The 11,865-nt window shown below is 41.8% G+C and overlaps 1 protein-coding gene across 1 annotated transcript in view; it reads right to left on the reverse strand.

The window, feature by feature from the left end:
- LOC110526185 (leucine zipper protein 2) overlaps nucleotides 1-11,608 on the reverse strand; it is a 177,908-nt gene extending 166,300 nt beyond the window's left edge. Inside the window, exon 1 of the mRNA XM_021606898.3 lies at nucleotides 11,336-11,608. Within this exon, the coding sequence (XP_021462573.2) occupies nucleotides 11,336-11,397 (62 nt within the window). The 5' untranslated portion in view covers nucleotides 11,398-11,608. The remainder of the gene's footprint in view (nucleotides 1-11,335) is intronic.
- Nucleotides 11,609-11,865: the final 257 nt, after the last annotated feature.

Consider the following 11,865-nt stretch of genomic DNA (forward strand, 5'->3'; position numbering starts at 1 on the left):
CGCTGCCATGAGACCTGAGCGATCGGAGCGACGTACTCCAACAGACAAAGACATGTAACAGTGTCTTGAAGGAGTCAAGGCTGTCTGAATTCTCCCGCCGTGTCACAACTTTCCTTCCCTGGCAATAGATAACAGTAGAACTCCAGCCAACATGTTTCAAATGAATCATTCCCCTCTTTTGCGTAGCTTTGTTTTTTGCCAGGATTTAATTTGAAGCAAAGCTTGACATCAGCAATATTCTCCTTGAGCAGGGCTCTTCAACATTACATTTTGAATGCACCATTCACTAACTTCGAAGAATAGCTCCCTGCATATTCTTTCCTCCCTTTTTGCCTGCTTGCTTCCATCTCTCCCAATAGAAAATCCTCTGACTTATTTATTTATTTGACCCTTAGAATCCCATTACTATGTTATTACACTCAGCAGCAGCATGAAGAGGACAATCCTGCTCTATAATGTGTATTGATCTTTGTTTATACCTTCAGCAATAAAGCCTGCTTGGCACGTCTGTATAGTTCACATCCATTCCTCAACATCGAGCTCACAAGAAAACATCATTAAGGATATCTTAGACACAAAAGCAAATGCAGATAACATTTGACGGGAAAACTTCTCGTTTCCAAAGGCCAAAGACCAAAGGACCAAAGGAGTTATTCACTGTAACTTTATTTGAGTAACAAAGAAGCGGTCATATCAAATGTCTTGCAAGAAGATTGGGCGCAAACAAACTTGGTGTGTTACGTCACGTATGGCCTTGAATACCAAATGACAGTATCATGGTGTCCTCTAATTAATTTCTCATTGGACGGGAGCTACCAAAGGTTCTATTTATTGTGGCCCACTTCATTACTGTCATGTGGCCAATGTGGTTGCCATGGCACACCAATTACCCCGTGTCTTTGAATTTCAATTATCATTCACATCTTGCCTCACACTATAAGGACATTACCGTCTTACACAAATGTCATTTTTCTCATCTCGGGGCTCGAGACCTACCCTGCCTCTGCATTTATGAAATCATATGACGACAAGAAAAGAAATCAGGCCGGCCGTCTCGAGCTGTGGCATTGGGGTTAAAAGCTCTCGGGCTTTGTTTACAATGGTAATGCGCATTAAAAAAATCTAATCATAGAGGCAATCTTCAATCGAATTAACCCTCTACTGCATGCATTATAATAGAACCATGCAAAAAAGTTTTCCTCATTAAATTACATTTTTGAGGGGGAAAAAATGTAAGTGTAATTTTGGGATTTTTGCAATCTCCAATCACTAAAAACATAAGAAATGTGTTTTTCTTATGGAAATGTGCTGTTTGAGTTATAATTTTATTGTTTTTATTCATTCACACTCTCTGAAATTGTGTTTTCTTGTAAAAGATCAAAATAAAATATTTACTCTGGATATTCTTTTCTTTTTTCATAAATAATATGATCATTATTATAATGTTATGAATATTAAACATAACGGTTTAATCCACGCATATATAACAAATATTGTTATGATTATGATTTCACTGTAATTTTCCTATGACCAGGCCCCTCCCACTTGAAATGCAGTCACTATCATCTGCCTATGCCCCCCACCCCCCACCCCCAACACACACACACACACACACACACACACTTCTGTAAAAAGTTATTGTGTTTGTATTTATTTATTTATTTATTTTTGCCATATTGCAACACCATGCAGTAAAGGGTTAAAAAAAAGATCTCCCCATTTAACAACTTATCAATTACAACAGGTGACATCCAACACCGAACAGTTCCCTGCCAAGCTGCTACTTAACGGTAGTCTTTCCTTCAGCGCGTAAACCCTAGTCTATTGACACACCGGTGTGTCAGTCTTAGAAAAGAAAGGTGGAGGATTCTACCTGGAACCAAAAAGGGTTATCCTATGGGGACAACTGAAGAAACCATGTGTAAGTAACATAATAAAAAAATCCCCGTGAAATTCCGTAAATTTAAGCAAACTGTTTTTATTTTTTTTGCATCTGCGTCTCAATCCACCGCATCCGCCTCTGTCGCCCTTCTAGATCTGCGATGGAAAGTGGCAGAGCTACAACGCTGTTTGTCAGACCAGGAGACATCCCAAAAATCAGTCTTCTCACGTAAAGTTCTGTAGCATCTGAACGGCCTATAGAAAGTGGAGACTCACGATGGTGCTCTCCATTTTACTCTATGACCCCCACAAGTGTCACGGTACTCGTCTAAAGGTAACCCATACAAATGAATGGAAGTATGCAGGTAAATTTGTGCCAAATAAAGGGGGTTAAATATGTGAGCTAGATATAGGACAGAAACGTCAAAACCTTATTTCTTATGATACATTTTTGACTGTCTTTTTTTGCCATTTATTAATGTGTTATTCAATGTATTTATAAGGCCAAATTCAATATATTATCAAATCATTAGAAATATACTTTTTTTCTACCTAAAGAGGTCCTAAAATGCCAAACCAAATAGCAAAATTATCCATGGTATGAGATTAAAACAATTAATTATGTCAACTAAGACCCCCCCCCCCCCCCCCTCAACGGCTAAAACGTCCACTATTGTCCCGAATTGCTACTGTGCAAAATATATGAGTATTTGAGCAAGATGTCAATCCAACAAACCAGTCTCCCAAATGCTTGTGTTATAAATCAAGCAGAGCATTTCATTAAAATAATGATGGACCCTTCACTCCGTAATCACAAAGAGACAACTTAAAACTACTTGGCAGAGGAGCCAAAGCCGCTTCCTGATGATAGACAAAGTGAAGGCTAGCAAGCACCACTACACTCACATTTACCTTTCAATACCTCAGGTGCTGAACAATAGCGGTCGATGAGACGAGGTGATCTCTTTGGTCATTACCCCCGGCCAAGCATGCACAGTCCATCAATGCATATAATTATTATCGTTACCATCTTGCCGCTGTCAATAGTTCAGTCTAATTCACAGGATGCCCTGGACTTCACCCTCTGGTCTAGTCAATCACTGCTTTTCTTCTCTGTCAAACATTGCTTAGAACTACACAAAAGGGCCAATTCGATCAAGGGCCCAATTTGAACAAAACCCATACACAAGAGTTAAGGGGGTGGGAAACATTTAAAGAAACAAAATAACATTCTTGGGGTTGATTTTTTTACCATGTTGCAAGAAGGGATTGTTTCTTTTAAGTAAAATGTGATTGTTTTATAAAATTACTTAATAGGTAATACAATTGACTATCTATAGCACAATTCCAGCTAGCTGGGGGTAGGTGGTGGGGGGGGGGGGGGGGGGGAATAGGTTTTGGAAACACTGCTTTAGAGAGTAAATGCTTGCTGTTAGCCATGAACATGACGTATGCACAATTAGTTATGAAATAAGTTGTAAACCAAAGACAAGCAGGCCTAAACATAATATTATAGTCAAACGTTTTTGTTAAATAAGATTTATCTCCGTTATATGATCTCAATAAGTATGACGCATTCCACAAATATGGAGGAATCTGTCATGGTTAGACGGCCATCGAGGGCTTTGGGGATTAATGACGGGCAAATTGGGGTTACTCTCGGGAAAGATTAAAAATTTTCAGAGATACAGAAAGATTACATTTCTTAGCCACAGAAAATACTGTATCTTGGCAAATTAGAAATGTAGTCCGTCATTTCAATGGGAAGCTTCTGATACCCATCAGGTGAGTAGCCACCGACTGTCATTTATAGCTGCTAGGTCATTATGCTCTCATTGCAAAAGGACCTATTCGATTCCCCATCACCTTTCAGCAAGATGACCTACTGGATATTAGCATGTATTATCAGGCTATTACAGCTACTGCCAGGCTCCCATTGTTAATCTCAGTCATAAACCGCGTTCCTCTTTATTGCCCCACCCTATCCAACATCAAAGAAATAACTTAAAATGCAATAGGTTTAGTGTTTACAGCCAGATGTGAAGAGACTAAGCAATGCAGGCCCTGTCTTTGTGACATGTAGAGTATAATCCAAGGATGTCGGCAGTCTTTAATTGCGGGCCAGTAGCTAGATATTTAATGTTATGGAGGTCCCAATGGACACCGGCATTTACCAGACATGGTTGCCTAGGTAGGAAACATCAAAGTTAGTGTCAATAATTAAGAACTTTTGTGTAAATACCATAAAAGAGACTTTGCAAAGACATGAATGGCGAATTGGCTAGACTGCATTGTAGTGAGTAGTGAGCAGCCACAGGCGCTCATGCGTAAATATATACTCACACACACACACAAATACACACACACGCACACACACACACTCAGGAACAGCCACAGTACTCTCAGCCAAATCAGATACAATGAGGAAGTGTGGCAAAAGTGGGTTGAATTTCCCCTAATCAATTCTATACAGTTACTTTCTCCCTGGTCAACTATGTGCCAATTTTGACATCAACCAACAATTCTGCTCCATAAAATCGTTGAGATATCCAAAGTACTATCAAATAATTCTATCTAGAAAAAAATATTATGTTATAGGTGTTTGGCCACCAGAATCTTAAAGCTACATTCTGGGAGGGAAGCCTTTAGAATTTTCAGTGGTCATTTAAATTCTTGATACCAATTCATTATAATTAGAACTTGTTTTTTTCTAAAACAAGTGTGTAAAGCTTCAAAATATGGTTAAACCTCTTTATTGGGTGTCATGGACTGTCAGTTCTTCCATCAAGACCACTGCTTGTGAAATTGAGAGGGGTTACATTTCCCTAGCCCCATCCCTCAGCTGTATAACAAAACAACTGGTGGGGTGGCCGCTTTGTTGTTTTTAAATCTGAGAATGTGAACACAGCAAAAAAAGAAACGCCCTCTCACTGTCAACTGCGTTTATTTTCAGCAAACTTAACGTAAATATTTGTATGAACATAACAAGATTCAACGACTGAGACATAAACTGAACAAGTTCCACAGACCTGTGACTAACAGAAATTGAATAATGTGTCCCTGAACAAAGGGGGGGTCAAAATCAAAAGTCACAGTCAGTATCTGGTGTGGCCACCAGCTGCATTAAGTATTGCAGTGCATCTCCTCCTCATGGACTGCACCAGATTTGCCAGTTCTTGCTGTGAGATGTTACCACACTCTTCCACCAAGGCACCTGCAAGTTCCCGGACATTTCTGGGAGGGATTGAGATCCAGGCACACTGACATTCCTGTCAACACTGACATTCCTGTCTGGCAGGAAATCACGCACAGAACAAGCAGTATGGCTGGTGAAATTGTCATGCTGGAGGGTCATGTCAGGATGAACCTGCAGGAAGGGTACCACATGAGGGAGGATGTCTTCCCTGTAATGCACAGCATTGAGATTGCCTGCAATGACAACAAGCTCAGTCCGATGATGCTGTGACACATCGCCCCAGACCATGACAGACCCTCCACCTCTAAATCGATCCCTCTCCAGAGTACAGGCCTCGGTGTAACGCTCATTCCTTCGACAATAAACGCGAATCCGACTATCAACCCTGGTGAGACAAAACCGCGACTCGTCAGTAAAGAGCACTTTTTGCCAGTCCTGTCTGGTCCAGCAACGGTGGGTTTGTGCCCATAGGCAACGTTGTTGCCGGTGATGTCTGGTGAGGACCTGCCTTACAACAGGCTTACAAGCCCTCAGTCCAGCCTCTCTCAGCCTATTGCATGCAGACAGTCTGAGCACTGATGGAGGGATTGTGCGTTCTTGGTGTAACTCGGTCAGTTGTTGTTGCCATCCTGTACCTGTCCCGGATGTACCGATCCTGTGCAGGTGTTATTACAGGTGGTCTGCCACTGCGAGAACAATCAGCTGTCTGTCCTGTCTCCCTGTAGCACTGTCTTAGGCGTCTCACAGTACGGACATTGCAATTTATTGCCCTGGCCACATCTGCAGTCCTCATGCCTCCTTGCAGCATGCCTAAGGCACGTTCACGCAGATGAGCAGGGACCCTGGGCATCTTTCTTTTGGTGTTTTTCAGAGTCAGTAGAAAGGCCTTTAGTGTCCTATGTTTTCATAACTGTGACCTTAATTGCCTACCGTCTGTAAGCTGTTAGTGTCTTAACGACCGTTCCACAGGTGCATGTTCATTATTTTTTATGGTTCAGTGAACAAGCATGGGAAACAGTGTTTAAACCCTTTACAATTAAGATCTGTGAAGTTATTTGGATTTTTACGAATTATCTTTGAAAGACAGGGTCCTGAAAAAGGAACGTTTCTTTTTTTGCTAAGTTTCGCAAAATAAAAAAATTTAAAATAAGAAGCTCAAGACCTACTCTTCATAATTATCCAACACACATTGTGGGCCACTTGGACCAGGTTTGGGGCTAAAGACTAAACACATTGTGTATGTTACTGACACACATACAAACTGTAGTCCTGATCAGGATGTTATTAACCCTATGGTGTCCATATTAGGATAGCCTCAATCTCAGCAGGACACTACTGTAAGTGGGGAACACTTGTATGAACCACATCCTCTCAAGCAGCAGTAATGTGCTGCTTGGTAAAATAATCAATTAGAGGTCAGTAAAGCTGCATAAGCAACTGGTCTGGATGTATTTGATCATAAGAAAACCGCTAGTGTTGTTTGTTTGTGGGGAGGTTTAGCAGTAAGAACCTTCATGAAAACACATTTACGATTTTTGCGTTTGTTTACACTATAATAGAATGCTACAATATAATACTTCATGCACACATCAATGTACTTCAATTCATTTCGTAAACCAAAAAGTCAACATGACACCTTTTTTGTCAATTAGCAACCGGAATATAATTCCTCTGGTACCATTACTCAGCATATTGAGATCAGTTTATTCAGAGGTTGTGTCCACATTTGACACTTACGTTTGACTTCTGCTTTCAGAATACGAAGATAGCGTTGAAAAGATGGGTCTAGACTCACAAAAGTCGCTTTGTGGTCTGATTGTGTTCAGATCTGGCAGGCCACTTCAGGAGGTGGTCTGAGAAGCATTTTTTTGCAGAGTTCTCCTCAGTCTGGTCGCAATCAGGCTACCGAAAGCGCATTCAGTGGCTGACGTCATCAACACTCCTACCACAAGTCTCCAGAAAACGTGTGTTTTGGGACCGAGAGGTGTCTTTTCATTATACCATTTGAAGGAAATACATTCCTAGAGTGTGAGGAACATGCTGACTGGCCTCAAATATTTACCAAAACTATTATGCTAACCCGTTTGTAATCCCTTTAGCGTTGCTTGCTAGCTTGCTGGCTTGCTACAGAGGTTAGCTGGCTAGTTGGCTACAGTAGTTAGCTGGTGCCATCAGTTGTTATTGTGTTATTATTGTTGTGCACCTATTCCACCATTTGTAGAATGCATACTGTAAACTGAATATAGCGTGGGAAAAGGGAATTTGGACGCACACCGTAGGTGTAGATAGATGCGTTCAGAATTCCATGATCAGAACTCTATGATCAAAATACTAAAGCTGCATGAACTGTCAAGTCTAGACACGGCCAGATTTGTCTAGTAGTGATACCTGCTTAGGGACCACTGAATTAGTCTAGGTCAGAGCCATATACAGAAATGGACTGGCCATAGGGTAGTTCTGGCAAATCCCAAATGGGCAGAGTGTGCCTGTCAAAATTGGGGTTTTTGCACAAAATGGTCATTATTTGGCCAATTATGGAGGACTCTCAAGGGAAGAAAATGGTGTCAGGGCCGTATATAGGCACAGTTGAATTCGGGAAGTTTACCTACACTTAGGTTTGAGTCATTAAAACTAGTTTTTCAACCACTCCACAAATGTCTTGTTAACAAACTATAGTTTCTGAAAGTCGGTTAGGACAACGACTTTGTGCATGACACAAATCATTTTTCGAACAATTGTTTACAGACAGATTGTTTCACTTATATTTCACTGTATCGCAATTCCAGTGGGTCAGATGTTTACATGAATAAATTGACTGTGCCATTAAACAGCTCGCAAAATTCCAGAGAATTATGTCATGGCTTTAGAAGTTTCTGATAAGCTTCTGATAATTTCACTCAATTGGAGGTGTACCTGTGGATCTATTACAAGGCCCACTTTCAAACTCAGTGCCTCTTTTCTTGAGATCATGGGAAAATCAAAAGAAATCAGCCAAGACCCCAGAAAAAAATGTGTAGACCTTCACAAGTCTGGTTCATCCTGGTTCCAAATGGCTAAAGGTACCACGTTCATCTGTACAAACAATAGTTCGCAAGTATAAACACCATGGGACAACGCAGCCGTCATACCGCTCCGGAAGGAGACGCGTTCTGTCTCCTAGAGATGAACGTACTTTGGTGCGAAAAGTGCAAATAAATCCCAGAACAACAGCAAAGGACCTTGTGAAAATGCTGGAGGAAACAGGTACAAAATGTATCTATATCCACAGTAAAACGAGTCCTATATCGACATAACCTGACAAGCCGCTCAGCAAGGAAGACGCCACTGCTCCAAAACCGCCATAAAAATTCAAGACTGCAGTTTGCAACTGCACATGGGGACTCTGGTCTGGTGAAACAAAAATAGAACTGTTTGGCCATAATGACCATCGTTATGTTTGGAGGAAAAAGGGGGAGGCTTGCAAGCCGAAGAACACCATCCCGACCCTGAAGCACAGGGGTGGCAGCATCGTGAGGATGGAAAATTATGTGGCTATATTGAAGCAACATCTCAAGACATCAGTCAGGAAGTTAAAGCTTGGTCGCAAATGGTTCTTCCAAATGGCCAATGGCCCCCAGTATACTTCCAAAGTTGTGGCAAAATGGCTTAAGGACAACAAAATGAAGGTATTGGAGTGGCCATCATAAAGCCCTGACCTCAATCCTATAGAACATTTGTGGGCATAACTGAAAAAGCATGTGCAAGCAAGGAGGCCTACAAACCTGACTCAGTTACACGAGTTCTGTCAGGAGGAATGGGCCAAAATTCACCCAACTTATTGTGGGAAGCTTGTGGAAGGCTACCTGAAACGTTTGACCCAGGTTAAACAATTTAAAGGCAATGCTACCAAATACTAATTGAGTGTATGTAAACTTCTGACCCACTGGGAATGTGATGAAAGAAATCAAATCTGAAACAAGTCATTATCTCTACTATTATTCTGACATTTCACATTCTTAAAATAAAGTGGTGATCCTAACTGACCTAAGACAGGGTATTTTTACTAGGATTAAATGTCAGGAACTGTGAAAAATGGAGTTTAAATGTTTTTGGCTAAGGTGTATTTAAACTTCAGACTTCAACTGTATATCTTTATAAATATCTTTATAAGCTTAACACATCCATTGAGCCTCTGACACATTAATGCCACTTGTTACATATAAGTTATTAGCTAATCTGTCAATCAAGCAGCCAGTCAGTCAGTCACTTAATCATGACTTCAAGTGTCTCATTGGGGTCATTTACACATTTACACTATATGTCACTATATATACAAAAGTATGTGGATACCCCTTCAAATTAGTGGATTCAGCTATTTCAGCTACACCCATTTCTGACAGGGGTATAAAATCGAGCACACAGCCATGTGATCTCCATAGACAAAAATTTGCAGTAGAATGGCCTTACTGAAGACCTTAGTGACTTTCAACGTGGCACTGTCATAGGAGACTCTTTTCAACAAGGAGAACGCTAAATACCCCAATGGATAGTGCCAACTGTAAAGTTTGGCGGAGGAGGAATAATGGTTTGGGGCTGTTTTTCACGGTTCGGGCTAGGCCCCTTAGTTCAAGTGAAGGGAAATCTTAACGCTACAGTATACAATGATATTATAGACGATTCTGTGCTTCCAGGCAACAGTTTGGGGAAGACCCTTTCCTGTTTCAGTATGGCTATTTAAAAAAAAAAAAATATTTAACCTTTATTTAACTAGGCAAATCAGTGCCCCCATGCACAAAGCGAGGTCCATACAGAAATGGTTTGTCGAGATCAGAGTGGAAGAAACTTGACTGGCCTGCACAGAGCCCTGACCTCAATCCCATCAATCAACTTTGGGATGAATTGGAACGCCGACTGTGAGCCAGAGCTAATCGCCCAACATCAGTGCCCGACCTCTTGTGGCTGAACAGAAGCAAGTCCCTGCAGCAATGTTCCAACATCTAGTGGAAAGCCTTCCCATAAGAGTGGAGGGACCAACTCCATATTAATGCCCATGATTTTGGAATGAGATATTCGAAGTACAGGTGTCCACATACTTTTGGTCATGTAGTGTATCTCATTCAACTTCGTAAAACACAATCCAAACTTCGAACATTCATCAACATATTCATAATCCAATATAAGCTGTGCTTTCAACGGAATCTCCAGCATCACCAAATTAGCTTATTCAAATCTCTCAGGGCTCTGCAAAATGTGCCGATGCATTGATTGTCTATGTGTCTATGTCTCTGTTCCACGTATCTTCTGCCACTACATTCATCACTTAGGAGCACACTTGTAGAGAGGTCTACCAACCCAAGCTAAAATTCCATCAGGTCAAAGTAGACAAAACTGCAATGAGAGGAGTGCAAGTTTTATAATGTGTATCTGTCTTTAAGCCATATTTAAGACTCTCTGACAACCTTGGCTTATCGTTCACAAAGACCCCAGTAATGGGAGTAGTGTTCAGGCACTCGTTTGAAAGAGGAATGATTTTATCAATGGTTTAATTAATCATTAAAACCTCCCTCCTCACTGCACGTCGACTCATCTCTCCATTTCTCTCGCCTCTCCTCCTCCTCTATCCCCTCCTCCTCCTTCTATTCCCCCCAATGCATTATTCTGCACACACACACACACACACACACACACACACACACACACACACACACACACACACACACACACACACACACACACACACACACTCTCACTCTCTCTCTCTCTCTTTCTCTCTCTCTCTCTTTCTCTCCCTCTCTCTCTCTTTCTCTCTCTCTCTCTCTCTCTCTCTTTCTCTCCCCCTCTCTCTCTCGCTCTCAAGAAATTGCAATATTCTGAGCAGCCCAGTTCCTTCTTTAGTTCCTTCTCTGACTTAACTTGCTCCTTTCCAGCAAGCCGGAGACAAGAACTGCTGCAAATCCCAGTAAGCGATGCATACACAATTCCAAAGCATTTTTAGCCAGTGAATTTCACCACCAAAGACATATCTCTTTCAGTTTAACACAGAGAATAGTTCAACAGATAAAGCTTTATTTTGCCTTCAGTCTACTGCCTCAGAACATCATGATCAGCACAGATGCATCTCCCGCCAGAACCCAGGCTGCCTAACCTATTTCGCAGGACTGGCCGGAGCTAAAGATTAGTATCTTCTATGATTAGCCATTCTGCATTCACCATCCCCCTTTCTTTCAGAATCATTGAAGGTGAAGTAAGAATAATAGACCATTCATATTTTAGACTTACCTAGTGTTGAGGCTCAAAGCTGGACAAAGAAGCAGGAGGCATATAGCTCGGATTAATTTCATAGCTTTGTCTTGCACTCGCACTCCGATTCGCTCTCTCCCTCTCGATTGCTTTCTTTTTCCCTTTCTCTCTCTCTCGCTTGCTCACTCACTGGCTCGATCGCTTGCCTGCGCGTACTCACTCAGGCACGCACACACGCACACGACGCACACGCACACACACACACAGAGAGAGCGAAGCAGACAGATGCAACCCAGTGGCTCTAACAGAGCAAGGGAGGATCTCTGGCTTTAAATAACACAGTGACACAGACAGACTTATTAATGAGGAAATGAATGGGGATGGGTCGGGGGGGGGGGGGGGGGGTAATACTGGCAGAATCAGACTGAAGAGATGAGAGCAGCTCCCACTGAGCATAGCAGGGGCGTAGGCATGGGTGGGCCTCGGTGGACGCTGGCCCACCCACTAGGGAGCCTCCAATACCCTACTCAACAAATTGGATGCAGTCTATCACAGTGCAATCCGTTTTG

The sequence above is a fragment of the Oncorhynchus mykiss genome, chromosome 6 (genome assembly GCF_057628025.1).
Source record: "Oncorhynchus mykiss isolate SJ-2025 chromosome 6, ASM5762802v1, whole genome shotgun sequence".
In the NCBI taxonomy this organism is placed as follows: Eukaryota; Metazoa; Chordata; class Actinopteri; order Salmoniformes; family Salmonidae; genus Oncorhynchus; species Oncorhynchus mykiss.